We start from the raw sequence: 24,700 nt of genomic DNA on the forward strand, positions 1-24,700 counted from the left end.
TCTGTAATGTTGGAATTTTTCTATTTTTTGCCAGTTAGTAACCCACTTAAACTATATATTATTTTACCAAATACGGAGAATATCAGCGCGTGAAGCCTGATAACCAAACTAATGAGGAGACTGAGATTTGGCGTTGCCATGGTTACAATTGGAAGCTAACTGTAGTGGCGCCTAACGACCGACAGGGGGCGCAGCTTTACAACATTTCTATTAGGAATCCGGCAGAGCATCACTCAGGTAGTTGGGCAGATTTGAGGACCAGATAGGAAGGACGGTGGAGCTGGTTAGCTCACACCCGTCTGGTCTCTTGCAGCTCGCCTCCCCGGACGCCCCTTTCTCTCTCTCTTTCTGGCGACCATGGTGGCCAAAAACCGAAAACAGACGGGGAAGAGTCCGGCGACCCAGACCGACCGCGACGGCAAGAACCTTCACATCTCACCTCACGGCAAAAGTACCACGAGGCGAGCAGGCAGGGAGGGCAAGGCTTGCGCTCATCCGAACGGGCTCTCGGTCATCGGACACAAGCTCGGGCTAACTTGCTCCTCGGTTCTGAAGCTGGGATTTACTGTTCTGCTCGGTAAGTCTGGCGCTTTAGCCTGCTACAAGCTAACGGCTGCTAACGCCGACCGTTAAACTAGTAATCGTTAACGTCTGTGGGTAAAAAAACAACAAAAAAAAAACGATCTCCGGTTAGTTATCACGAGGCTAACGTTAGCTTCCCTAAACGCTAGCTCTCCAACGGTAGTTACCTTTTGTTGCTATCCACATTTAAATTTAAATTAAAAAAATCTATCGTAAGTAACCTAAATTCTATCTGTTTATGCCACACATCAGTTAAGACACGTGTTTTCAGGTGAAGTTCGCTCTTAGAAATCCCTCTAAACGCCTAATTGTGATTGAATTTATCCTCTAATCGTGCATAAATATTGTGTTTTATCTGGTGTTTGTGGAGTTGTAGTTTCTGACACTCTTACTGCTCATGAGGAAGCAGATTTACGCAACAGTGAAAGTTTTTTTTTTTCTTTTCCCTCTTTGTCCTCAGCTGTTCTGTGTGGATATTTGCACTGGTAAGATTTCCCATCAGCATTCCTGTTTTTTGTTAAATGTGATATTTGGGTATTCTTTATGTGATGCTTGCTGTCGTCCTTCTCCTCCTTTAACCAGGTATCATCTCTCCCAGCTGTTTGAGAATGACAGACACTTTTCACATCTGTCTAACCTGGAAAAGGAAATGGCTTTTCGAACCGAAATGGTAAATAATAAGTCAGGGTTTTTCTAACAATGTTGTTTTGAAGCTTATAAACATTTAAATCTCAGCTCGAGGGAATACAAGTTGAAGGAATTGGAATAATACTATAAAAGGTACAAATCAGCAATTAATTTAAATGATCAAAGGTTTTATTTTGCAATATAAACAGAAAATGACAACAAATTTTCACATTTCAAATATCAGAAATACTTGATTTCCTTTATGAGAGATTCCAGATATGTTGTATTCACTGTAAAATCCTGAAGAACAGACAAAAAAAGACTTAATCCTCACAATATCTTTCTCATGTTGATGGTTATTTACGACCGGATGCAGTCTACCACGTGTGATTTTTACCTGCAGAAACAGCCGAAGTTTTGTAAAAGCTGCGTGCGTCTGGATGATTCTCTGCCGCCTTGCCTGATTCCTCATATTTCTCCTCAACAGCTGTCTCACTCGTTCTTTAGCAGCAGATTCACGTTTATATTTCCACCTAAATGTCTTCTCTTAGATTCAACACCAGTCGAATGTGGGTCGCTCACGTCACTCCAGCTTCCATGTGGTGTTTGCTGGATTCGGCCAAGTGCGTTGTTTACGTTTAATACGGACCCGCATTTCAGAATTGAATTCAATATATCTGGAAAACGACGGGGGGATGTGTTGCACCATTTGATGCAGTTGATCAGGATAACATTTTTATCTTTGTTTTCATACTTTCATTTCTCCAAATTGTTGACCTCAGTGAACCTCCTGACCTTTTCTGAAGCAGCAGCGGTGTTTTTGTCTGTGTTGGCAGATGAGCGTCCATCTTTTATCATCTGTCAGCTCAGCTAAAGCTTCTGTTGAACTCTGATGTGTTTGTTTATGAAGGACAAAGTCGAGACAAGGATGTGCAAAAAATTAAGGCATTAAAAATAAAAATGAGCATTTATTGAAGAAATGTGTCCATTCAAACCTTTGCAGATCTTTTTTTCCAGATTATTTGGTGCCAAGGATTGATTTTAGCGTCTTTGCCAGACTTTCACCCCTGGGCTTTTGGTATCTTTATGTAATTATAGCCTGACTTCGTAACGTTGCATAATGTTACAGTACGCTTTGTTCTTGTGGCTGAAAATACTCTTATATTTGTGCCGTGTGCTTCAGGTTGTTTCTCTAATGCTGCAGAATAAATTTATAACAGATCGTTTTAACCTTTTTGACTCAGACTTTAAGAATCTTTAGATCAGGACTAAAAACCTTTGGAGACTACACATTAAGAGCCATTAGTCATCTGAAAATCTTCCCACAACTATTATATTGTTGTGTAAGTCATGTTGTTTGTTTTTTGATAACTGATTAGTAAAAACGACTCATTGTAGACCGCGCTCTGGAAGTCATTATAGGCATGTTTTTGCTGTTTTTTGCCGTATGCTGAACGAACTATTAATTTTTTTCATCAAGAAAAAAAAGGTTATCATTTATAGAAACAATCAAGGTTTGTTTATTTATTTTCTGGGTGTTCAGTATTAACAAATACAGCACATTCACATTTATAGCCAAGACTATAAATGTCCGGACTTCATCGAGCTTCTTAATCGCTGCTGCCTTAAAAGATGTTATTGTGTTTTCACTGTGGGACATGAAGAGTATTGAGCAGCAGGATCACAAATTACAGAGCCGGTTTTAGTATTTTCGAACAAAACAAGATGACCAAAAAAAAAGACTTTGCCATTTCTGAGCGCTTTCTTTTTATTTGACTAGTTCCAAACAGAATGTAAAAGCAGAGTTGAGTAAGAGTGACCTTTGACCTGTAGGTACGCCTGTTAGAGTTACAAATCTGCACTAAAAATATCCTGAACGCGTTCAGAGGAACATTCTTGTTTTCTTGCACATTAATATGTGAGAGAAGAAGCCGTTCTTAACAGTCCACGTCTTTGTGATGGGTTTATTGTGTTCATTACAAAAGTTCTTAAGAAAGGGCAAAATCAGTAAACTTGTTGTTTTTAATAAACCATCGTAGCTGCGTGAAAGCTGCTCATGTCTCAGTGATGACAGTAAAGGTGAAGATTTAATCATTTCCCTCACTCCTGCTGGGTGCTGCCAAACGGACAAGGAGCAGCGGCCATCTGCTTAGCCTGAGTAACACGTCTCATCAGAGTTTCTTCTTGTCGAGTTTTATTTAGTGTCCTCCTCCTGCTGCTGCTGCTGCGTTCTCTGTATAATTCTGCTGTTTTAGCTTCTCTTGATGCTCGTCCAGCCTTTCTCATTTAAATTTTCTGCTTGTGACTTTCTTTTTGATTCCAGGGACTTTACTATTCCTACTACAAGACGATTATTGAAGCTCCTTCTTTCCTGGATGGCCTCCACATGATCATGAACGACCGTCTGACCGAGCATCCTCTGGTTATCAACACACTGAAGAGATTCAATCTCTACCCTGAGGTACGTTTAGTGGTTTTAGCTTGGTGCTGAAACTATTTTTAGAACTTTAGTGCTGCACACTTTTCACTCTGTGCTCTCTGACTGAAATCATCCAGAATTTGGAAATGTCTTCAAATGTTTTCAGTCTTACAAGTTTCAAAAAACACGAATGCATTCCATTTTATGTTAATTGATTAATGCATTGATATCCTTAACAATGAACTTCATCGGTTCTTTTTTATAAGACGGATTCACTTAAAGTCTGATCTACAGATTTATCTAAATAAAACCCATTAAATTAGTGGATGGCAGGCTTCCTTCTGAGAGGCTTTCTGGTTGTTTTAAAAATAAACTGATAGTTTAATGATGCATGTAGGAGCTGCAGAAGCTCATGAAATGTTATTTTCACCCCACATTGTGATGATGAAGAGTGCCTCATAGTTTCAGACATAACATGCACACACATCTTTGCCTCATTTTGTTGTATTAGCTGCATGAAAACTAAAACAATTATTATAAGCAGAAAATGTAGTTAGATTGCCTTAAAATTGTCCCAAACAGGAGTCTAAAACATGTAAAATCCTGTCGTTAAGACAGAAAGGCCTTTCGAGCTGCAGTGTTTGTTGTGTCTCATTGTCTCTCCGCTCTCCTCAGGTGGTCCTGGCCAGCTGGTACCGTATGTATACTGGTGTAATGAGCTACTTTGGAATTCCTACCAAAATGTGCTGGTCCATCAACAGAGGAGAGGGGCTCTCTCCTGTGGACAGCTGTGAAGGTACGTTCTGTCGCCATGGAGCCCAGATCTGAAGTGCTAACACAGAAAATGTGCTGCAGGATCATTAGTTTCAGTGCAGGGGTCAGGAGTTACACATTCTCACAGCTGAAATGCTCCTCGGTTGTATTTTGCTAAATATGTTTAAGAAGAAATTGACGATTTGGATCCTTTTTCAATTTCAGTTTTAATCTCAAGCAAAGGGTATGATCAGATTGAGGCTCTGTAAGTAACATGAACATGAACTGAAATTTACTTATAGCCTCATAAAAAAGTTGGTCTTTTGTGTGATTTTCCAAGTCGTCTTAATAGCAGGTTCACTAAAACCGTTGCAACAGAAATGAGTCTCATTAAAAGCCAGTTCTGTTTTAGCGAGAGTTCAATGGTTAGCTTCCTCAATCTGGATGTGACTGTGCTCTTCTGGGAGACTTTAGAAATCGCATTAGTTGCATTTTTATAATGGAATACAGCCAGGGCCAGTTCACTGGCCTTCAGAGAAAACAGGCAGGAAGTCACAGGAAAACGGTACAAAACCTACATGTATATACAGACTCCACCCAGGATTCAACAGGATGCACAGCGTTGCCTGCCACAACCATTTCTGCTGATTAGTATGTAGTAAACAAGCAGATTAACAGATTAATTTAAAAAGCCCCTTTTAAAACTATCCAGCAGACACAAGATGAAGAAAGGCAACAAGATCTTATGTCCAATTCTTCCATTTAGCCAAGTGAATGTTTAGTTTTCAGTATTTACTGTCGGTCACCATAAACGTGACATAAAATGAAGCTACAGAACTCGTCTCATGCCATCCAGAGGAATGACAAAACTGCTTTAAATCTAATATTATAATTGCTCTGTTAGATAAAGGAGTAGTTTAAACCTGTCACTCGGTGTTTAAGTTTGTTTTCTTTTTGAAAAGTGTGAACTTGTTAACAAGTAAAAACCTGTCAGCTCTCGGTGTACGTGTAATCTTGATTAGTTTCACCAGTGGAAGCATCAGGGTCAGTGTTCACAGGCTGTTTTCAGTGTTTACACCAAGCTGGTGCAAGCCACCCAGCATTTCATGTAACTGTCAGCCAGCACAATATTTTAGTGAAATTTAGGATGACGCATCAGAGAACAGGGAGTCTACGAGCTGCTGGAACAAGCTTGTTTTTCTGTTCCATCAGTAATTCACAGCTGAACTCAGAGACGAAGCAGCTCCCATTATCATCAACAAACTAACTACCTTTTAGTCCTTGCAGCCCTGATAATCTGAGCTGAGCGCTCTCTTCTTCTAATGAAAACATGAAGTGAAAATGATCTGAAGGTGGTGGAGTTTGTACAGCAGTCTTGTCTGAAGTGTGAAATGAAACCAAGTCTATTTAAGACTCGACTTCAGGAGATTCCGAAGCATAAATGAAAGAACATTTAGTTTAAGATTCTGCAATAAACTCTTATTTTTTTAACAAAGCACATTTTTTTTCTTGTGCCTCATGTTCTCAGTCTGTAGTTTCGATATTAAAACAATAAAATCTGACACATTTTGTTTTTATAAACTATCCTTTGAAAACAGCAATTCTGAGAATTTTCTTTTAATCTATGTTAAAACAATTTGGAATTTGTACCATTTTTTTAACAATCAGTAAAAGTTAGGAAGAAAGGTTTGCAGTAAAAAGCAGTTGTTTCCTGTTGGATTAAAACCCGGACTTTTATTCTTAAAACATTTACAGTACAGGTTATGAGCTTTAATCTGTTTTTGCTGATTATTTACATCATGATTCACATATCTCTCACAATTCTGCTTCATCTTAATTAAAAGTGTTTTATAATATAATGCTAAACATAGAAAACAAACATAAAATGTAGGGGATTATTTTATGTTGTATGTTCGTGGAAAGAGCAGAGTTCTGCAGACATGCAACCTTTTTAAGGGCTATTTTTGCGTGACCTATCTTAGCCAACCTGAACTGCTCCAGATCTGAAGCCTTAATGTAAGCAGTGTCTTTCAACCAAACAAGGTCTGCTTGTCCACAAAACTAAACCTACTTTACCTGCAGTAACATAATAATCTGTAGCTTGAGATTTGTTAAGAATTGAAAAGTCTGCCTATTGTGCACCTCAGGGATGGGAGACCCAGCGTATTTCTATGTAGCCTGTGTGTTCCTGCTGAACGGCGTGATGATGAGCCTGTTCTTCATCTATGGGGCTTACCTAAGGTAGGTTTGTTCTGGTCCAGCACTTCGTTATAGTCATTACACTAAAGCATTGCACAGCTATTGGGACAAACGGGACTTTTTTTACATTTTACGCAACTTCCCAACTTCTTTGGAGATGAGGTCATAATTCACAAAGGTGATATGCACAAACAGTGGTGCTAGTTAAATAAGTTACCTGTGCTTTAGCAGTTTGCCCATATTAATGTTTGAGGACAATCTGCTGCTGGTGAGGGGTTCTCCACCCGACCCGCAGGTAGAGGAGACAAATTCAGGGCTAAAAGTGGGCTCAGCTGGTTCTTGGTGAATCAGGCTTCATGTGTTTCCTCTCTGTGCCAAAACACCAAACAGAAGACAACTCCCATCTTCTTCTGCTTTCTGTCTGAACGTCTTTCTCTCTGTTTAATTCTGTTTAACCAGTGGGAGTCGACTGGGTGGAATTGTTACCACGATGTGTTTCTTCTTCAATCACGGTGAAGTGAGTAAATAATAAACTCTGCTTCCTATCAGCTTCAACCAAATAGTCAAATCATTTAAAATGTATAAAACCCACAATAAAAACTGCTATAACAGCAGCTGTGGAAACTTGCTAAGTAAAATTCAGTTGTTTTTCACAAGTATTTTTTTATTGTAAACAGGATCAGTAGAACCTGCAGAGCAGTAACACGTGTCAGATCGTTTGTTTTTCATATCAAAATATGTAGCCAAGTCATTAAATGTGTTTAAATGAGTTTTTTTGACTTCCTGTGTGACATTAGAGCACTCGAGTGATGTGGACTCCACCCCTGAGGGAGAGCTTTGCGTACCCGTTCCTTGTTCTGCAGATGCTTCTTCTCACCTACATCTTACGGTAAATTCTCAAGTGTCTCGAGTTCAGTCACATTTGATCTTTTTCCTCAGTTTTCTGGCGGTTGTGTCGATTGTACCAGTACTTTTCTAAATGCCTCACAGTCTCTCTGATGGACATCTTGTTTCTTTGACACTGACCTCAGATCTGTGATGAGGTTTCTGCAATGTTGGATATCTGTTCATTTTTAACAAAGTTACTTTTTCAATTACTATCACAAAATCAAAAAGATTCCTCCTACTTTTAGCACATTGGGATAAACCTTTTTGGACCATATTTCCTGTAGTTTGTTCATAGGCGTGTTAAACTTTGAAATCTTTGATTTTGATGACGTTAACAGTTTGATCAGTCTTTAAATTTTCCTAACTTTTATCTTTTTTCTTCATTACGAGTCGGCAGGGTTTAATACTCTGCGCTGCGAGCCTGGATCATTTCATACACAATCAGATGCTTCTCATAAAGTGTATGCCTGAACAGAGTCCTTCATAAAATCCGCTTGTAGAAACTCAGGAGAATATTGTGGTGCAGTTGTTTGGTATTAGTTTCCCACAACCAATTCTAGAAGTGCTTGAAAAACGTTGTTTGAAGAAAAGAGCATGTGCGTTTGTTGTCAGCCATAAGTGGTGCTCTGAAGGAAGCTGTTTGAAGGACTGCAGCTCCTGCTACAGAGAAACATTATCCTGTCATGTCATACAGCTTGTGAATGACACTGTGTTGCCTGAAGCCCATTAGGAAACTGTTCTACCATCCGCTTTACAGTAAACGGAGAGCGGTTTCTGTTTCTGACAGCGGCTCTGTTCATAACAAGCTTTTTATATTAGTGACTTTAAACAAGTGTGCGTGTGTGAGTATTTGTGTTTCTCAGACATCTTAATACAGCGTTTCTTATCTCCTCTGCCCAAACGGATTCCCACCACTTCATTATCTTTTCCCTCTGTCGCTCCTCTCTCTCCAGGACACGCAGCCCGAGCACGACAGCCATGGTCGCTCTGGGCATCTCTAATTTGTGCTTCATGCTGCCTTGGCAGTTCGCCCAGTTTGTGCTGCTAACTCAGGTAAACAGAGAGCAAGGAGCGCACCCGGAGAATGTGGGAAGAGAGTAGAGGTGGTAGCAAGATTACAGGGAAAATATAGACTGGGAGCAAACATCAGATTTTGCCAAGGACATTGCAACAAATGTGGGTGCTGAGCGTGATAGGAATTAAATAAAAGAGGCAGAAAAACCTACTGACAGCGGAAACACAGCGATAATACACCATGTACATCTTCAGTTCTTTACGCTTTTTCACTACACATTAGAAAAACATGATCATGAAATCCAAAGTAACGGAAAGATTGGGAAGTAGACATTAAAGTCAGACTAAGTAGTACTAAGTTAAAAGTACTCTTTACTGCTTGTATAATTCTGCTGAGTTTAAATGTTATTTTATTATTTTAAGCTGTAAACTAATAAGTATTGTAATAAGTCCCTTCAGAAATAACATTTCTTTGTCAGACTCTACACTTTGAAGTTATAGTTAGCTGAGTGGATAAATGAAAGGGAAGTTCTTCAAATAAAAGTGATAAATAAGTGCAACAACACATATGTTTAACAGCATCAGCTGTGATTTTGTGCAGTTTGTAAACCAATCTGTGCACTTCCTGTGCTTTTCTACAATTAGTAATCTTTTGTTAAAAAGTCCTGAGTTGGAATACTGAGTCAGGTTAGTTTTCACTGAGCCATAATTCAGTTAGAAGATAACATTTCCCAATCTTTCTCTATAGCTCAACTACATCTAGTTTTTTAAAGGCAGAACGGACCTGAAAACAGGCCAAGAAGCAGCTGACCTGTGTTCTCAGTACACCTCCTCTCCTCCCGACTCGCTGCAGTCGGAGCTTAAACCTATTTGCATCCTTGGCAACATGTCCTTAGCAACACATTTTCTTTTTATAAGAGATCCTGTTCCTCCTTGTTTCAAGTTTTTTTCCAAGCTTCTGTTAGAGGTGGGTTGTACAGCGTAAGAACTGACCCGTTATTTTCTAAATGTTTGGAGAACTAAAGATTTGGTTGCATATGTTCAAACAGACAAGCAGTCTGGTCCTTAAAACTTAAAACTTAGTGTTTGGGTTCCCTACAGTGCATCTTGTCTGCTGTTTTGTTTTTCAGGTAGCTTCCCTGTTTGCATCGTACATCCTGGGTTACCTCGCTGCTGCCAAGATGCAGTCCATCCTTGTCACCCACATGGTGCAGTAGATCCTGTGCTTTTCATCCATTAATGGACAGTCTGTTGCACTGATTCTTACTGTTCCATCTGAATTGAATGTATTCATCAGTTTTAGTTTACATCAGAGACAAACGTTAAAACAGAAAAGAGGAAAATCTTTTTTTGTTTCCTGTATGAGGTGGCGAAGCCTCCTGAGCTGATGCCCTCTGAGCTTTAACATGCTTTGCCTCGGGTTTCCTTATCGCACTCAGCTGAAAGTTTATCACAAAAAACACCAGCAGAGACAGGGATGACCCTCTTTGGCATTAACACCACTACACATCCGCAGTTGTCTTTTTTAACACAAAAGACTGAGGATACGTGGACTTTATATTTCACACTGCTGAGAAAGGTACCAGTGTGTGAAGATTATGTTAAAGAATGCAAACGTTTGTCCCTTTTGTCCGCGTTTACCCCCTAATCCTCAGCAAGCCCGGCTGTCAGCTGCAGGCTGTGTCCACCACAGATAAGGAGAGGCGCCTTTACGGTAAAATTCTTGAAGATTTGTGTCACAGGAAGCCATATGGCTCTGCATAATTTACAGAGCTTGGAAATGATGACCATGGCTTGGTTTCTTCAAAAATAGAAACGGCACACAGCAAAGCATATGTCTGCTCCGTCACCCAGAGTGTCGTTAATGAGCCCGACTTTGTCACTTGTTGTAAAGACGTGCAGAATGTTGCACTCCAACTACCAGATTTTATCATCAGCACCTGCACTGTCAGGCTTTTTGCTAAAAGTCTTAGTTGTCGAAATAAATACAGTTTCTGACATCCCAAACTCAAACATATGCTAACTTATAAAAATCTTATATAATTATAAACCAGAGAAAAGCAGAACTTTTAAAAACTAAACTGTAATTATTAGTAGTAGATAAGGACCCAAAAGGGCAGACAGGAATAAATTCAAAGCTTTTAATACACAACTTTGAAAATGAATCACAAAATCTGATCCTGAACAGACTAACATGGGAACAACAAACTGAGTGAATCTGACAGAAAAGGAGGAAACCAGAGAGCTTCCATCTGCTGGGAGGCTTGATTGGCAGGTGGAAGCACGTGAGACAGGTGAGAACGACTATGAGCAGGAAAATGGAAACCTAAAACTGCCAGGTAACAATAAACACAGGCAAGAAATAAACACAGAAACTCTCTGCACACAAAAAAACATCAAACAGAAAATTACACAAACATTCGATGAGTTGAAATAAGTTGAGTATGTAAAATAAGATGTTCTCCAGCCATCAGCAGTAAGCCTGATTATTTTCCACAAGCCTTTTTGATCTCAAGTATCTCAGCAGTTGTTTACTGTTGTTAAATATAGAAACTAATAATATGTCTCAGTGTTCTCAAGTTCAGATTTGTGCTTTTAGCTGTCAGAACATCAAGCACATGTAGGTAATTATATAATAATCTGCTTTTCTTTTAATAAAACATTTTATTTATTTAATATTTTTAGCTGGTATATATAAAGACTTTTACTTGATAACCACTTTCTTGTCCTTGTTCTTGCAACACAGCTGCCTTAGTATGGGAGTTGTTTCAATTTAAAACCTTCCACAGGAACCTCCGATGTTTGAGCAAATACCTTCCAGCGAATGCAAAAGACCAACACCCAGAGTTGGTCATCACTGTCTGTAATGCAGAGTGATGTGGTTTTCTGCACTTCATTCAGATTAAGTATTAAGACTTTAGTGAATGGGATTATATTCTCCTCTTGGCTGTGAATTCACAGTTTAATGTATTCAGTAGATGAATTATTATCGCCTAATGCGGATATCCCAGACAACCCTCCTGCTGTACCGAGGCAGAAATGTTTTTTTTCCAGCTGACTTTTTTTTATAAGATCATTGGAAATCACTGGCTCAGTCTCAAATGCTCAGAGTTGCTTGTAATTACAGAGAACGGTCATGAATATGAAGCAACAGGATGACGTGTTTCCCAGTTAACACCATCTTTTTGTACAGGTCACGCTGGGTGTCTGCTTCGTCCTGATGTTTGGGAACTCCATGCTCCTCACATCCTTTTACGCCTCCTCGCTCATTTCCATCTGGGTCAGTTTAACCGTGAGGTTTTATTAAATATTTGTTTACACGTTGATTAATCAGGACAAGTCATTGTAGATTTGGTTTTATCATAAGTGCAGATGAACTTAAATTCTTTTCTTTTTTTAGGCGGTGATTGCTTTGAGGGATCGATTTATTCAGGTGTTCAAACCTGGCATTGTCATCTGGGTATGAAAAAGGATTATTTCCCTTCTTTTGCTCTTTACTGCAAGAATGCTTAAAGGTACTCATTGCAATATCATGAAGATTGGTCATAAAACATCTTAAAGTAAGAAACAAAATCTATATATTTTATTTCCTCATATCAACGGTTATTGTGTCCTGAAATTAAAAATTTGTGACTAGATGTGACTACCTTGTGTGTTTGTTTACCTACAGCAGTGGTGTCCTGGTCCTGCAGGGCCACTGTCCCGCAGGTTTTTATTGTTTCTCTGCAGAAGCCTGTTAATCCCTCGGTCATTCAAATCAGGTGTATCAAAGCGGAGAAACACCTAAAACATGCAGGATAGTGTTCCTCCAGGACCAGGACTGGACACCACTGACCTACTGACCGATGGAAACACCTGAAGTGACTGAAAACAGGTTAACATTGGTGATGACCATGGAAGAGCTGTTTGGGATGGACACGTATTGGAACATATTTAATCTCAGATCTGTTGACTAAAATGTGCAGATGAAAGTACTTATATCAATATATCTGAAACCTACTTGAGTCAACTCTTCCAAACTGATGTTTGTGTTCAAAGTTTGCAATGAGTACCTTTTAATGCTCTGACTCTTCTAGCACTGAGACAAATATTCTGATATTCGCTGCTTTATTAAAGCTAAAATAATAAAATGCAACTAAATTGCCTTACAATAAATGTTTTAAGTGGAAATCTAAAAAAACGTTTAAATAGACAGATTTTATAATAATTTGTCAGATGATATGCTAGACATTTAAATGTATTCAAGCAGTCTCTCACTATATACACAGATTTTCTGATTTGGTATCACTTGTGTTGTTTTCTTTGCTCACAGGTTTATATTTGTCAGATTGAAGATGTTGTCTGCATGAGTTTTGTGTCAAAACATTTGTTTAGATGATCTGCATGCTCAAGCTGTGAGAAGTTAAATTATACTTATAGTTCATTTTTTTTGCCATTGTTTCTAATTATTCTTGTCCCTGTGGTGCTGAGAGGCTGAGTTACGTGTTTTCCTCTGCAGGTCATGCAGGGTCTGGCTTGGGTCGGCGCCACAGTTTTACTAAAATTTATGTTGTCTACAGTCTTTGGCGCCTCTGATGATGTGAGTTACATTAAAATATAAAACCTACTTAAATCAAAGAGCAACATTTGTGGTTAAATCACAGTCACCTTTTTAAATATAAGAATATTTGTTCTTCCCATGCAAACATTTATTTAGTTGATATGTAAGGTAACCAAATTTAAAAAAATAAAAATGCAGAATTCTGCACACCACTTCATACGACTATAAGTGGGGCTTATGACTCACGTGTAAGCCAACTAACATATTGTTTAGTATAAAAATGATCAAATTAAACTATTAAGATGATTCCAAAATGCAGTGCAACACATTAAAGTCTTTATATTGGGTTCTAATTTGAACAAAATGTTTCCAGGCTCACATCAGTGGGTTGATCAAGTCCAAGTTCACGAGTTATAATGACTTCCACACTCTGATGTACACGTGTGCTGCCGAGTTTGACTTCATGGAGTTTGAGGTAAAGTTTGATCGAAGCCATCAGAGCTGACGTTTCTCTTTCACAGTAACTCACATGTCTGCCTCCAGTGATAAGATGTTAGTCTTCTGTAGTTCACTGTAAAATCTTCCTGAATATTAGTTTTAAAAATGTCGTCCAGTTTCATCTTAGACATCAGAAATCTCTCTCTGCCTGCTGCTTTTTATCAGCGGTTAGATGGAATCAGGTCTGTGCTGACAGGAAACAGTGTGTGTGTGTGTGTGTGTGTGTGTGTGTGAGAGAGAGAGATGTAAGTGTAAAAATGTATTTTTATAACATGTAACCTCAACCTGAAAACAGTGAATTTTGAATTCTGCTGATAATAAAAGCAGAGTACCCCATTCTCTTACTTTCCTAAAGTTTTTGCATTTATTTTTATAAGTTATCATTTTTAAAACTTATTTGTTTGTTTTGTTGTTTTTTGTATTTTGTTTCATTGTTAAATGGTATTACTTTTTCATTTCAAAAACATTTTGCTTATAAAAGGTCTCATTTGTCAGTCACTCGCAGAACATTCAAATTTTATCAATTTAATCTTTTATGAGTTCACTGGTGATATAAAGATGTGTGTTTTTCTTAATATGAATCAGATATTTCCCTTTTTTATCTCATCCTGCGTCTCTTCCTCAGACTCCTGTCCGTTACCTTAAAACGTTGCTGCTTCCTGTCAACTTGCTGGTGGTTGCTCTTATTGCTGGCAGGGTAAGCCCCTTCACACACACTGCAAAGTGCAACAAAAAAGGGCAGAAACTGTACAAATACTTGCTGAAGAGTAAAGAAAAAAGACGGGTTTTAATCCTTTTTGGAGACTTACTCTCCATTAATTGATGTTTTCACTCCAAGTGTCTGGACAAATTGGCACTTTTAAAGCTGCAGCTTTTTTCTGTTCTTGTAGACGTATGTATTTACACTGAATGCAGCTTACAATAAAGTACCAAAGCTACAGTTTTATCTTTAAAATTATTCAAACAAATGAGTGAATATAGTCAGTTCCAGCCTTTAAACATGTTGGTTTCAACCAAAAGTTGACAAACAAATCTATTTTTACAATCACCTTAAATATGCGGCATTTAGTCATTTTAATGCGTTATTAGACAACAAAATTGCCAAAAAAAACCTTGTAGAGATCTGTGTCTCCATTGTTTGGAGAAACAGCCTAATTCTTGCTGCCGAGCGGCACTTTGAAGGGGGTGGAGGGGGTTGTAGCTGCAGAGCTGTGCGTGCATGTCACCGCACCAGTAGAGATCTATTATATAAGATCTGCTGCATGCGCTGACCTGGAATCCAGACTCTGCCTCTCAAAGTCCTAAATCTTCAGTGAAGAGTTTCAAAAGATAAAAAGATCTCTGTTCAGATGGATTGATTTTATTTTTAAAATTTGTGTGATATTGAAAAGAAATCAGCAGGAGTCTGTCAGAAGGTGTCAGTATAAACCCTCCCATCACTCGTTTCAGAACAAAACAGCAAGCAATCCCTTTTTGTGTGGTGAAATGCTGCTTTTCTGCAGCCAGCAGACAGCTGATAATTGTAACTGCGTTGCTTTTTCCTCTGAGCTGCTGGGAGAAAGAAGTTGTGCTCTTTTAGCTTGATTAAATTTGCATGACTTCAGTTTGCTCTGCCCAGGAGCGGAGAAATTTGTTTTCCTAAACTATTCAAAGAGAAGACAGAAAAAAATATCCTGCCTGACTTCTGCATCACAAAGCATTTTGAGCAATGAAACACCAGAGGAAAAAATATTTAAGGAAGTGCTTTATATAGTTTAATCTTATTATGCCTTACCCACGCTAAGCTCAGAATGCATAAATTGATTTGGAAAAGCTCAGCAGGCTGTCGGGGAGATTTACACAGAAATATCTGTTATTTGATGCTGAAACCATAACATTTAAAAACCTTTGGTGGATTTTATTCTATCCGTCCTCTTCAGACTGTTGGGGACATCCTCCGGTATCTGAGACAGGAAACAAAGACGTCTGTAAAGACTGAAGACGATGATGAAGCTGCAGGGTGAGGCTCCCACACTGACCCCCTTTTTTATCCTTTATTTGTTCTACGTGTTTATATATAATTCATATTGTTGCGTTTCTAGTAAACGAAGACAAATCAGTTCCGATTTCCTGTCTGTTCTGTGTTGCAGCTCTGAAATAGCAGCCAACGGAGAGGTGAGAAAAATAAGTTTCACATCCTTTATGTTGTTAAAATCTGCACACATAAAATCATCTCTCGGTTTTTTCCTACAGTGTTCTGTTTATCTTAACCTGTTTGGTTTTAGTAAATCTGAAGTCTCCTCAGCTGCGGTGTCCATAAGAGGTTTTCATCCCTTTTGTCATTACCGAGAAATAAAAGGCACTTTCTCCTCTGACATGAAATCCCACTCTGCTGCAGTTTGTCAGTTTTCTGCTTCACGTCATTGTCTGCAATATTGTTCCCCGGACAGAAAAGCATTCAGATGTTCAGCCATCAGCAGCAGACTTAATGTTTCTGAAATAAGACTCCTTAGATCAAATCTTAAAGCAAAAATAAAGATCTAAACCTTAAATTAAGATGAAACTTGAATGTAAAGGTAGGCCTGCAACATATGTTGAAGATTTTATGACCTTTTAGAACTCTTCATGAAAAAGCTAACAGTTTTTGATGGTGGTTTCAGATGTAATTCTTTACTGCTTCTAATGAAGTGACACAGATCTGATCAGAAGGATGTTGATGTCGTGTCATCGTGGCTCGTTGATTCTTCCATTTAGTTTGAGAAACGAGCCCAGCAGCAGAGCTAGCTTTAAGCTTACAGTGTTACAAATCAATGTTGAGATTTTCCATGTGAAGCAAGTAGTTCATTAATATAGTTATAAAAGTCCAATATTTATATGCTTTGAATGAGGAGTGTCAGTGTAACCGGAGTTATTTCTCCCCTCTGCAGCTGGTTTACCACAGCTTGCAGCTGGTAGCGTTTGCCGTCCTGGCCGTCCTGATCATGCGCCTGAAGCTCTTCCTGACACCCCACATGTGCATCATGGCGTCACTGATCTGCTCCAAACAGGTCTGTCGCTCATCACAGCTCGACTGAATCTGTTTATTTACTTAAACACTTGATTTTTCTCCTCCTGAATCACGTGCACAGAAGTGTTGTATTAAAGTGATGGAACCTCCCTGTTCTTGTCAGTTGTTTGGGTGGATCGGTGATAAGTTTAAGCACCAGGCTGTGGTTGTTGCAGTCGTGGCCATGATGGCCATCCAGGGAGCAGCCAACCTGCAGGCTCAGTGGGCGATCATCGGAGAGTTCAGCAACCTGCCGCAGGAGGAGCTGCTGGACTGGATCCAGGGAAACACTCGTCCAGGTGAGTGGCGTTACCTGCTCAGTATTTCTTTGTTGTCTTTATAAACTTTAAAGTTTAACAAATCTAGTGAGTTTTTTTTCTAGTAGTAATTCTGATGTTTGCTTTGCGTGTGATTGGTGCAGACTCCGTGTTCGCGGGAGCCATGCCCACCATGGCTAGCGTGAAGCTTTCTACTGGTCGACCAATCGTCAACCACCCCCACTACGAAGATGCTTGTCTCAGGTCAGTGGATCTGTGTTGGTCTTTTTCCTTTTTTCATCTTTTTCATTATTTTGTGAAAAGTCAGTCGTGGTGTTGAGAACCACCGCATGTTGAAATCCGCTTCCTGTTGTTCTTCACAGGGAGAGAACCAAGCTGGTCTACTCCATGTACAGCCGCATGTCTGGAGAAACTGTGAAGAGGAATCTGATGAAGCTGGGGGTGGACTTCTTTATCCTGGAAGATTCGTGGTGCACCAGGCGGACCAGGTAACCTCTCACTGCTGATGTCCTCCCACAGGGACACACAATGCAGACATGGTTTTCTCACTCCTCTGTTTTTTAGGCCTGGGTGCAGCATGCCGGAAATCTGGGACATCGAGGACCCTGAAAATGTTGATAAAGTTCCCTTCTGCACCCACATGTCCAGGAACTCACGACCGTACTTCACCACAGTCTTTTCCAACGACATTTACAAAGTTCTCAAAGTCCCCAAAGCCTCCAAAGATCTTAGATAACATTGTTGGACAGACTGAACGCCAACATTTCTTTTTGTCTTATATTTGTTTTTACATCAGTTTGCTTTTACTCATCAAGTGGTGGATAAATTCTAGGTGAAACATGGCATTAGTAACCACAGGCTCTGGCTTCACCGCTCAGTGTTTGTGACTCACCGGTTGTCTTTTTTTACAGCATCTTTGCGTCCAATCAGTGTTATTATTATCCTCCTGTTGGTGTCCAAAAGCAAACCAAAAGGTGCCATAGCTCCTGGTTTACTGTAGCTTCTTACATCGATTCTGTTACCAAAACTCCTCTTAGAAATATGTTCTTGTTCTTGATTCTGTTTTCCCTTGTTACTCTCACAAACTTGACAGAAGTTGATTTCCTCCATTGTTATGCACAGTGTTGATCTCTGAGAGGATTTTTCGGGAGTACCGTATCTTTTATAATTTATTTGTGTGAGCATTTTTATGCAACTTCAAGATTTTAGGATGTCTGTGTTTGGAGGCTTTTTAAATCTACTACATATCATACAGTGTTGGTGTCTCGACTTAAACTTATTTTCACATTAGAGAGAGTCTTTTCCTAAGTATGTTATGTGAAAGTCTTTTTATAGTCAAATATAGTAAATAAATGTATATATTTCCCTGTTACAACTCTTTTATAAACTTGTTTTGTAAAACACTGCTGTTCAGCCTTTAAAAGGTTTTAATTTTGTTTTTTTGTTTGTTTGTTGCCAAAGGAAGTCTTGTTATTAAAGCTGCGTTTTCAGGATATTTCAGCACATTACAGGTGTGTTTTTCCTGACTGAACTGAAGCATTAAATTGCCAGTCCGACCCGTTTGTAGCAGTAAAAGTTGTTTTCGGGCTCATCCGACAGTCAGAAACAGATTCATCTGCAAGTTTTCATTCAAAGACACCACTTTTTATTCAAGATTAACTTTCTATGTTCCAAATGTTTCTAGATATTTCAGTCAGCTTTGACTCAAAATAACTGAAACTGTTGTTTGACTTTAAAGTTGTAGCTTTAAATTTTGTCAGATTCAGGTGAATAAAAGACATCTCGTTTTCCAGTGAGTGGGAAAGTCACGTAGAACAAAACCTTCATCATTAGACTCTCGGGCTCATTTAACAATACAGACGTCTCTGAAAATGTGATTTTTGTTGGGGGTTTTTTTAAGTCTGGACAATAAAAATGAAGTTGGAGACCAGAGAACTGAATTGTTTCTTGACTGAGAACAACATCTACAGTTTATGGATTTTTTATAATTGCATAACTGGTCAAATATACCTTTTGTGGTCCAAGAAGACAAATTTTCTTACATTTTTAAACAGCCAGGTTGTTTTCTTTTATTTATTTGTTTCTATTCTGTGCTGAGATGTTCACTGGTGACAGCTTTATTGTTAAATAGTGGATTTTTCTTATTTGACTCTTGGTTGAAAAGGAAAGTGAGTTGGTTTGTTTTATTATTCCAGTAGAGCAAACAGTCAAACAAACAGAAATATTTGTATCCATCAAAACAAAAACAGGTACAGCACATAAGAGAAGAAGAACTTAATCAAGAAACAGAACCGGCACTCCCACACATTGTTAAACGGGAATAAAAACTTCTTGTTTTGCTGAATAAAAGGTAACATAACCTAACGGCTGTCTTTAAGGCCTTCTCTAAGGTTCTGTTGGGTTAGATTAAATGTGCCTGAGCGAGCGGCTGAACAAATTAAATCTGATCTCAGAACTGTTTGTTTCGTGTCAGTTTTTAAAGACTGGATCTGCTGTTTCATTTTCTGAAAGAAAAAAATAAAGAAATAAACTTTGACATTTGAAATGTATTCCTGTAGCTGGTCTAGTTACTGTGTTACAGCTGCATGTTTGCCTGTATTTTGAAAAATTAAACATATGCCATAAACCTATAAATGAAAAGTATTAAAACGATAATTGCCTCTTCAAAGTAAGGATATTTTATGGGATGGGAGTTTAACGCAGCTAAACTAACTTCAGTTATAGTCGGACCAACTCAGACAAGTCAAGCACATCAGCATCCAACGGGTTCAGAGCAAAATGTTGTTTTATTATTCAACATCTTTCAGCATTTTGAGTCTAAATCCAATTTGGAGGCGAGCACCTCCACCTCACACAGAGTCAGATACTCTTTTCTTCCAGGTATGACGATGTTGATGTATCGACCATCCATCCCATCACACTGGAAGTTTTCAGTGAAACCTGGAGAGATGCTTGAGATCACAGCGCACCTGTCAGAGGAAAAGATTATTTTGTGATTCAGAACAAAGGAATGCAATTTTAGCAAGCAAATCATTTAATAAATGAGAGAAATAATCTTAAACTGAGATTAAATTAAAATTTGTAAAACAGTGTTTTAATAAGAAGAGTGTGCACCACCTGGGATTGTTGTTTCCATTGTTATCCAGTGAATCTCCAATACGAATTTCAGCCCCATTTATTCTTTCAGGAGCCTCTACCCTGTTGGTTATGTTAATGGAGAACACTTTATGGGTTCTGCCCAGATCCAGTCTCCACCAGGGGTTGAAGTCATTGTTTGTGGCGCTGCAGGAACCCAGGTCAAAGAGGCCGGCACGATTCCCATCTATAGCGTAGTAGGCTAACGCTCCGGGATAAACTGTTGACTGGGAAGCTTTTCCATAAACTGCCACGTTCTCTTCTGAACAGAAACACGTTTCAAAACAACAGGTTTGATATGAATAGTTTGCCCTAATGCTATCAACACAAGAAGGGCTCTGATTTTTGTATGTCAGAACATTAAAATTACCATTGCATGACTCATAACTGTTCGCTTGTTATTCTTTTGTTTTCATCAAATTTTCAATTTACTATTCCTCCGGCAGCTTTGGAAAGCCCAAGCAGAAATATCTCCAAATGTGCATCTCAATCAGAAATATGACTTTTGGTATCAGTGCATCTTATACGTATACAAAATTAGCCAAAAACAGAAAAATTTACAAATACACAACAATGGGATACAATTTTGGTGATATGTTTTTTTTTGCACAAGCCTTTAGTCATCTTAGATTATTACAAAAGTTAACCAACTATTTGGTTTGTAAGTCTACCAACAATCTATGCACATTCAGCTCTAAAAACACCTGTCATGAGGTCAGATCCAACACTAACATGTTTGCAGAAGAAACTGGAATTAAAGAAAGCAGGTCTCACCTGGAGCAAGGTAACCATAGACCTCCACTTCACAGAGTGTTAGAAGCTTGTCTGCACCAGGTCTTAAAACCACCACAAAACGTCCCTCCACACGAGAAGAAAAGGTTATTGTCTTCGAGCCCCCAGCTGGGATTGAAGAAATTGTTGCAACCCTAAAAAGAAAGAAAAATTTGTAATCAGGATTTTCAGTCGTAAACGACAACAAAGACAGGTATATTGTGACTATAGACTTGACAATAATTTCCAGGGGAAAATGTCAAGAAAATAAAACAAAAACAGTGATAAATAAAGTCCTAGCATTCCTCCAAGGAATGCATGTTGCCCGCTTCCTTTCATGGCACAGTTTTAGACTGAGATCATGCTGAGAAATGGCAAAGTTGTAGCCTTGAACATAATGTTATGCACGGTCTCATGCACTCTCAGCTCCGACAACACCATGTTTTAGCTTAATATCTGTAAATTTGACTGAGTTACAAACATTTTTGTGTTAAGTAGTATAGATTAGCTGCGGTGGCCATCTTGATTTGGGTTGGCTCCAAAAGTGAATCAGTTGTAGAGGTACAGCTAATGATTAAAATCCTTAAAATCTGTCATAATTTAATGAGATTTTTTGCATAAGTCTGGCAAAAAGTTGCGCAACCTATCAGTGCTCTGAATATGCATTGGGTACCATTCAAGATGAAAACCATCTGCATTCAAGATGGAAACTATCTTGAATGCAGTTGACTTCGAAAGTCAATCAGTTGTAGATGTACGTTGTATCACACTGTAACTAATAATCATCACTCACAGACTATTTCTAGTCCCGTTGTCTTCTAAAGAGTTGCCAATGTGAATCTGTGCCCCGTTGATCCGCTCTGCACAACAGTCTCCTCTATTGGTGATGATGATGTGGTCAATTATATAACAGTCAAGCAGATCCACTCTCCACCAGGGGTTGACATGTGTTTGGGTGTGAGTACATGATCCATGATTAAAGACAGGATCTCTGTTTCCATCTATAGCATTGTAGGCAGCAGCAAAAACATCCCAATTTCCGCTGTAGCGTTGAGACTGAGTTGCTTTGCCACGCAGAGCCACATTTTCTGAAAGGAGAGAACAATATCATATTTATTTTTCTTCTTAAGAGATTCATGTAGTCACTGAAAGTATATATATGCCAGTTGTCTTATTATAATTAGATGTTTTTGCCATTATTCTGTCTCAGCTACTGTTACAGTTTTTATGATTGCTTACACTCATAAAGGTTTTTCCACAATTAGCAAAACTTTACACTCAAGTCACAAACCAACAACTCAGATTTGCACAACTTTAAGCAAAATGTAAGCCTCAGTTTTTGCAAAAGACTAAATACTTTCATCTGTTTCAAAACTAGGCCTAAGCAATCATAAAATAACAAAATGAATAACCATAACTTTTAGGTCTCAGTTCTATCTGTTAGAAAGTGTAGAACCAAGGTTCTCCACCTTTCATACTGTGCTGATGGAAACAGAGGTGGTAGGTGATGGCCCTCTAGTGGTATGTCTAAAAGCCTCTTTTTAAATAAAAGGTTTATAGCGGCACATGTGTAAACAGCAAAGCTACAAACGTCCAAACTCAACACATCCATCCATTTTCTGGACCCACGTTTCCCACAGAAACAAGAGCCTATATTCTGGCACATTAAGAGAGCTATGATTGACTTTTATTTACATTTAAGCAAACCATTTGTCCTATTAACAAAAATGTATTTGAACAAAATAATGAATACCTTCTCTTTGTAATATTTTCATTACCCATACTTAACCAGATAAAAAAAGACAAACATTGAGATCAAGATCTCTTTTACGAGGGAGACTTGGCCAAGAGGTCAGTGAAACACATGAAATATTCCCCAATATCCCCTAAATTTACTAATTCTTACAGTAAATCTTAACCCCTAAAAGTCAGCTGTGATAACTGATGTTATTTACTATCAAATGTTTTTAGTTTCCATAGAAACAGGTATTTTTACAGCATACTTACGGTAAGTGGAAGCTGAGTATGTTGGCAAGAAGAGCAGCAGATGAAGTAATATTAAGTGTTTCATAATTCTGGTTTAAACAGACAAAACAAACATTTGTTAACAAACTCTAAGTGTTTTCAGTGGATGTCCAGTTTAATTCACTTTATTTATCTCCAAGGAGCAACTTTAATGACAGATTTATTTTATTAACTTCAATAACAAACACTGAGCTATTGGGAAGCTGTTGGTCTGAGCATCCTTTACTTATCTCACATTTTCACTATAAAGTCAGTGTTTTATGGAGGTGAAGATGAATTCAGGCTAAGACCAGTGACCTGATAAAAAGGCAAACTGAGGAAATGAGAAAATTAAAGTGCTTACCCAAAGTCCTTTGAGTTCAGATGTTTTGTCATGAAGATTTTCAGTAACAAAGTCTGGTACCTACCTTTAAAACACTGCGGTTTATAAGTCATCCAATCATGTTGCACTGTGCAGTCTACTCCTCTTTATTCGAAAAAAGTTTAAAATATCATCACAAGACTTGTTGTGAAATGTTTACCTAAGTTCAGTGCACTCTCAGAGTAAACAGTACTTTTTTCGTTTAATGTTTTTAAATAAGGACATGGGTAATCATGTGTTTGCAGTGACGGAGGACGAGTCAAATCATTTAGACCAGGGGTGTCCAATCCTGGTCCTCGAGGGCCACTATCCTGCATGTTTTCCTTGTTTCTCTGCTCCAACACACCTGGTTCAGTGGTTAAATCACCTCTTTATATTCTGCAGAAGCCTGTTAATCACCCATTGATTCAAATCAGGTGTGTTGGAGCAGAGGAACAAGGAAAACATGCAGGATGGTGGCTCTGAGGACCAGGATTGGAGACCCCTGATTTAGACTCACAGATTATTTTACCTTGAAGATATTTTCCTATTCTCAGCCAGCTCTTGTGCTCCGTTTACTGTAAGTTGACACCACAGTGTTACGTCCCCTGGCTTGGGCTAGGCGCTATAAGGGACCCACATAAATCCAGGCAGTGAATGAGGAGTCATAATAGGCAGTTAAGGTGTTTATTTTCTGCCATGTTGTTAAGTTCTTTTCTGTACAGACTGATAAAAAGCTTCAGGGAGAGCTCAGGCCAACACAATGAACAAAACAACCCTGAAAGAAAAAATAAAAGAAACTTACAAAATATACAAACCTACAAAATAACCTACCTACAAGCACATAAACAGTTTTGTATACATAAACTGAGGTCAAACAAAATGGCAGTCTGACCACACTTACATTATCCAAGTCAAGAACAAAGAGGCATTTAAGCCTGTCCAACAGGGGTGTGTGGCAGTCAAGAGGCCAACAGGCACTGAAGTGCAACTTCACAGCCACTAAATAGTGCAGCACAGGTAATTAATTGGTTTGAGACCCAGGAAGTAGCACCCAATCTCAGGGGAGGAGGCGGAGCCTACAGAAGAACATAAGGCATTACTTGAATGCAAAAACATCCACACTGGAGCTGTAACACCCCCAATCATAAACATAAATTTCTAAGTTTGTTAATCAATCAGGTTCTTGAGAGGGTGTCCGCCACAATGTTGTCACATCCTTTTTTTGTGCTCGATAACAATATTATAGTTTGGAGAAATTAGAGCCCACCTCATGAGTTGTTGATTGCTGTTATACATCCGTGAGAGGAACACAAGAGGATCGTGGTCAGTGAAGACCTCCATGGGTTTGGAAGTGGATCCCACGTACACACCCGCCGTCTCATCAGGAGCATGCCCAGGCGTCGTCGGGAGGTTATACAGGCACATGGAGGCTGAATCGATGGGAGAGTTGGGTTGGACTTTCCGGTCCAGTGCTCAACTGGTTTGAATCTTACATAAAGAACAGGGATTTCTTTGTTTCAATTGGAAACTTCTCATCAGAGAGGTCAAAGGTCACATGTGGGGTACCCCAAGGTTCAATCCTAGGACCCCTTCTTTTCAATAT

General features: G+C 38.9%; 2 protein-coding genes and 1 long non-coding RNA gene across 5 annotated transcripts; 1 reads left to right on the top strand and 2 right to left on the bottom strand.

Annotated features, from left to right (window-relative positions):
• Positions 1–213: 213 nt before the first annotated feature.
• Positions 214–18,318, top strand: dpy19l1l (dpy-19-like 1, like (H. sapiens)). 2 transcript variants are annotated; one of them, XM_037980382.1, is made up of 22 exons: positions 214–577; positions 1,043–1,067; positions 1,165–1,252; positions 3,533–3,670; positions 4,304–4,424; positions 6,529–6,622; positions 7,040–7,097; positions 7,378–7,469; positions 8,422–8,521; positions 9,613–9,690; positions 11,676–11,762; positions 11,883–11,942; positions 12,981–13,061; positions 13,396–13,497; positions 14,146–14,217; positions 15,440–15,519; positions 15,602–15,674; positions 16,427–16,546; positions 16,670–16,844; positions 16,967–17,066; positions 17,186–17,311; positions 17,388–18,318. In XM_037980382.1, exons 1-22 carry the CDS (start codon positions 358–360, stop codon positions 17,557–17,559), a joined length of 2,262 nt encoding a protein of 753 aa, XP_037836310.1. In that variant the 5' UTR covers positions 214–357; the 3' UTR covers positions 17,560–18,318. The 2 variants fall into 2 exon arrangements, with proteins under 2 accessions (XP_037836310.1, XP_017284104.1); XM_017428615.3 differs by having other exon boundaries at positions 358–577; positions 15,650–15,674; positions 17,388–17,559.
• Positions 18,319–18,973: 655 nt separating this feature from the next.
• On the bottom strand, positions 18,974–23,416 carry LOC108243269 (fucolectin-1). 2 transcript variants are annotated; one of them, XM_025008681.2, is made up of 6 exons: positions 23,162–23,416; positions 22,737–22,804; positions 21,523–21,817; positions 20,733–20,884; positions 19,941–20,220; positions 18,974–19,792 (listed from the first exon to the last, which is right to left on the bottom strand). In XM_025008681.2, exons 2-6 carry the CDS (start codon positions 22,798–22,800, stop codon positions 19,627–19,629), a joined length of 957 nt encoding a protein of 318 aa, XP_024864449.1. In that variant the 5' UTR covers positions 22,801–22,804; positions 23,162–23,416; the 3' UTR covers positions 18,974–19,626. The 2 variants fall into 2 exon arrangements, with proteins under 2 accessions (XP_024864449.1, XP_024864448.1); XM_025008680.2 differs by having other exon boundaries at positions 19,591–19,792; positions 23,098–23,414.
• Positions 23,417–23,488: 72 nt separating this feature from the next.
• Positions 23,489–24,700, bottom strand: LOC108243286. The gene is made up of 3 exons (XR_001808888.3): positions 24,365–24,700; positions 23,999–24,173; positions 23,489–23,872 (listed from the first exon to the last, which is right to left on the bottom strand). It is a non-coding gene; the product is annotated as an uncharacterized LOC108243286 (long non-coding RNA).

The sequence above is a fragment of the Kryptolebias marmoratus genome, linkage group LG16, assembly GCF_001649575.2.
Source record: "Kryptolebias marmoratus isolate JLee-2015 linkage group LG16, ASM164957v2, whole genome shotgun sequence".
Classification (NCBI taxonomy): domain Eukaryota; kingdom Metazoa; phylum Chordata; class Actinopteri; order Cyprinodontiformes; family Rivulidae; genus Kryptolebias; species Kryptolebias marmoratus.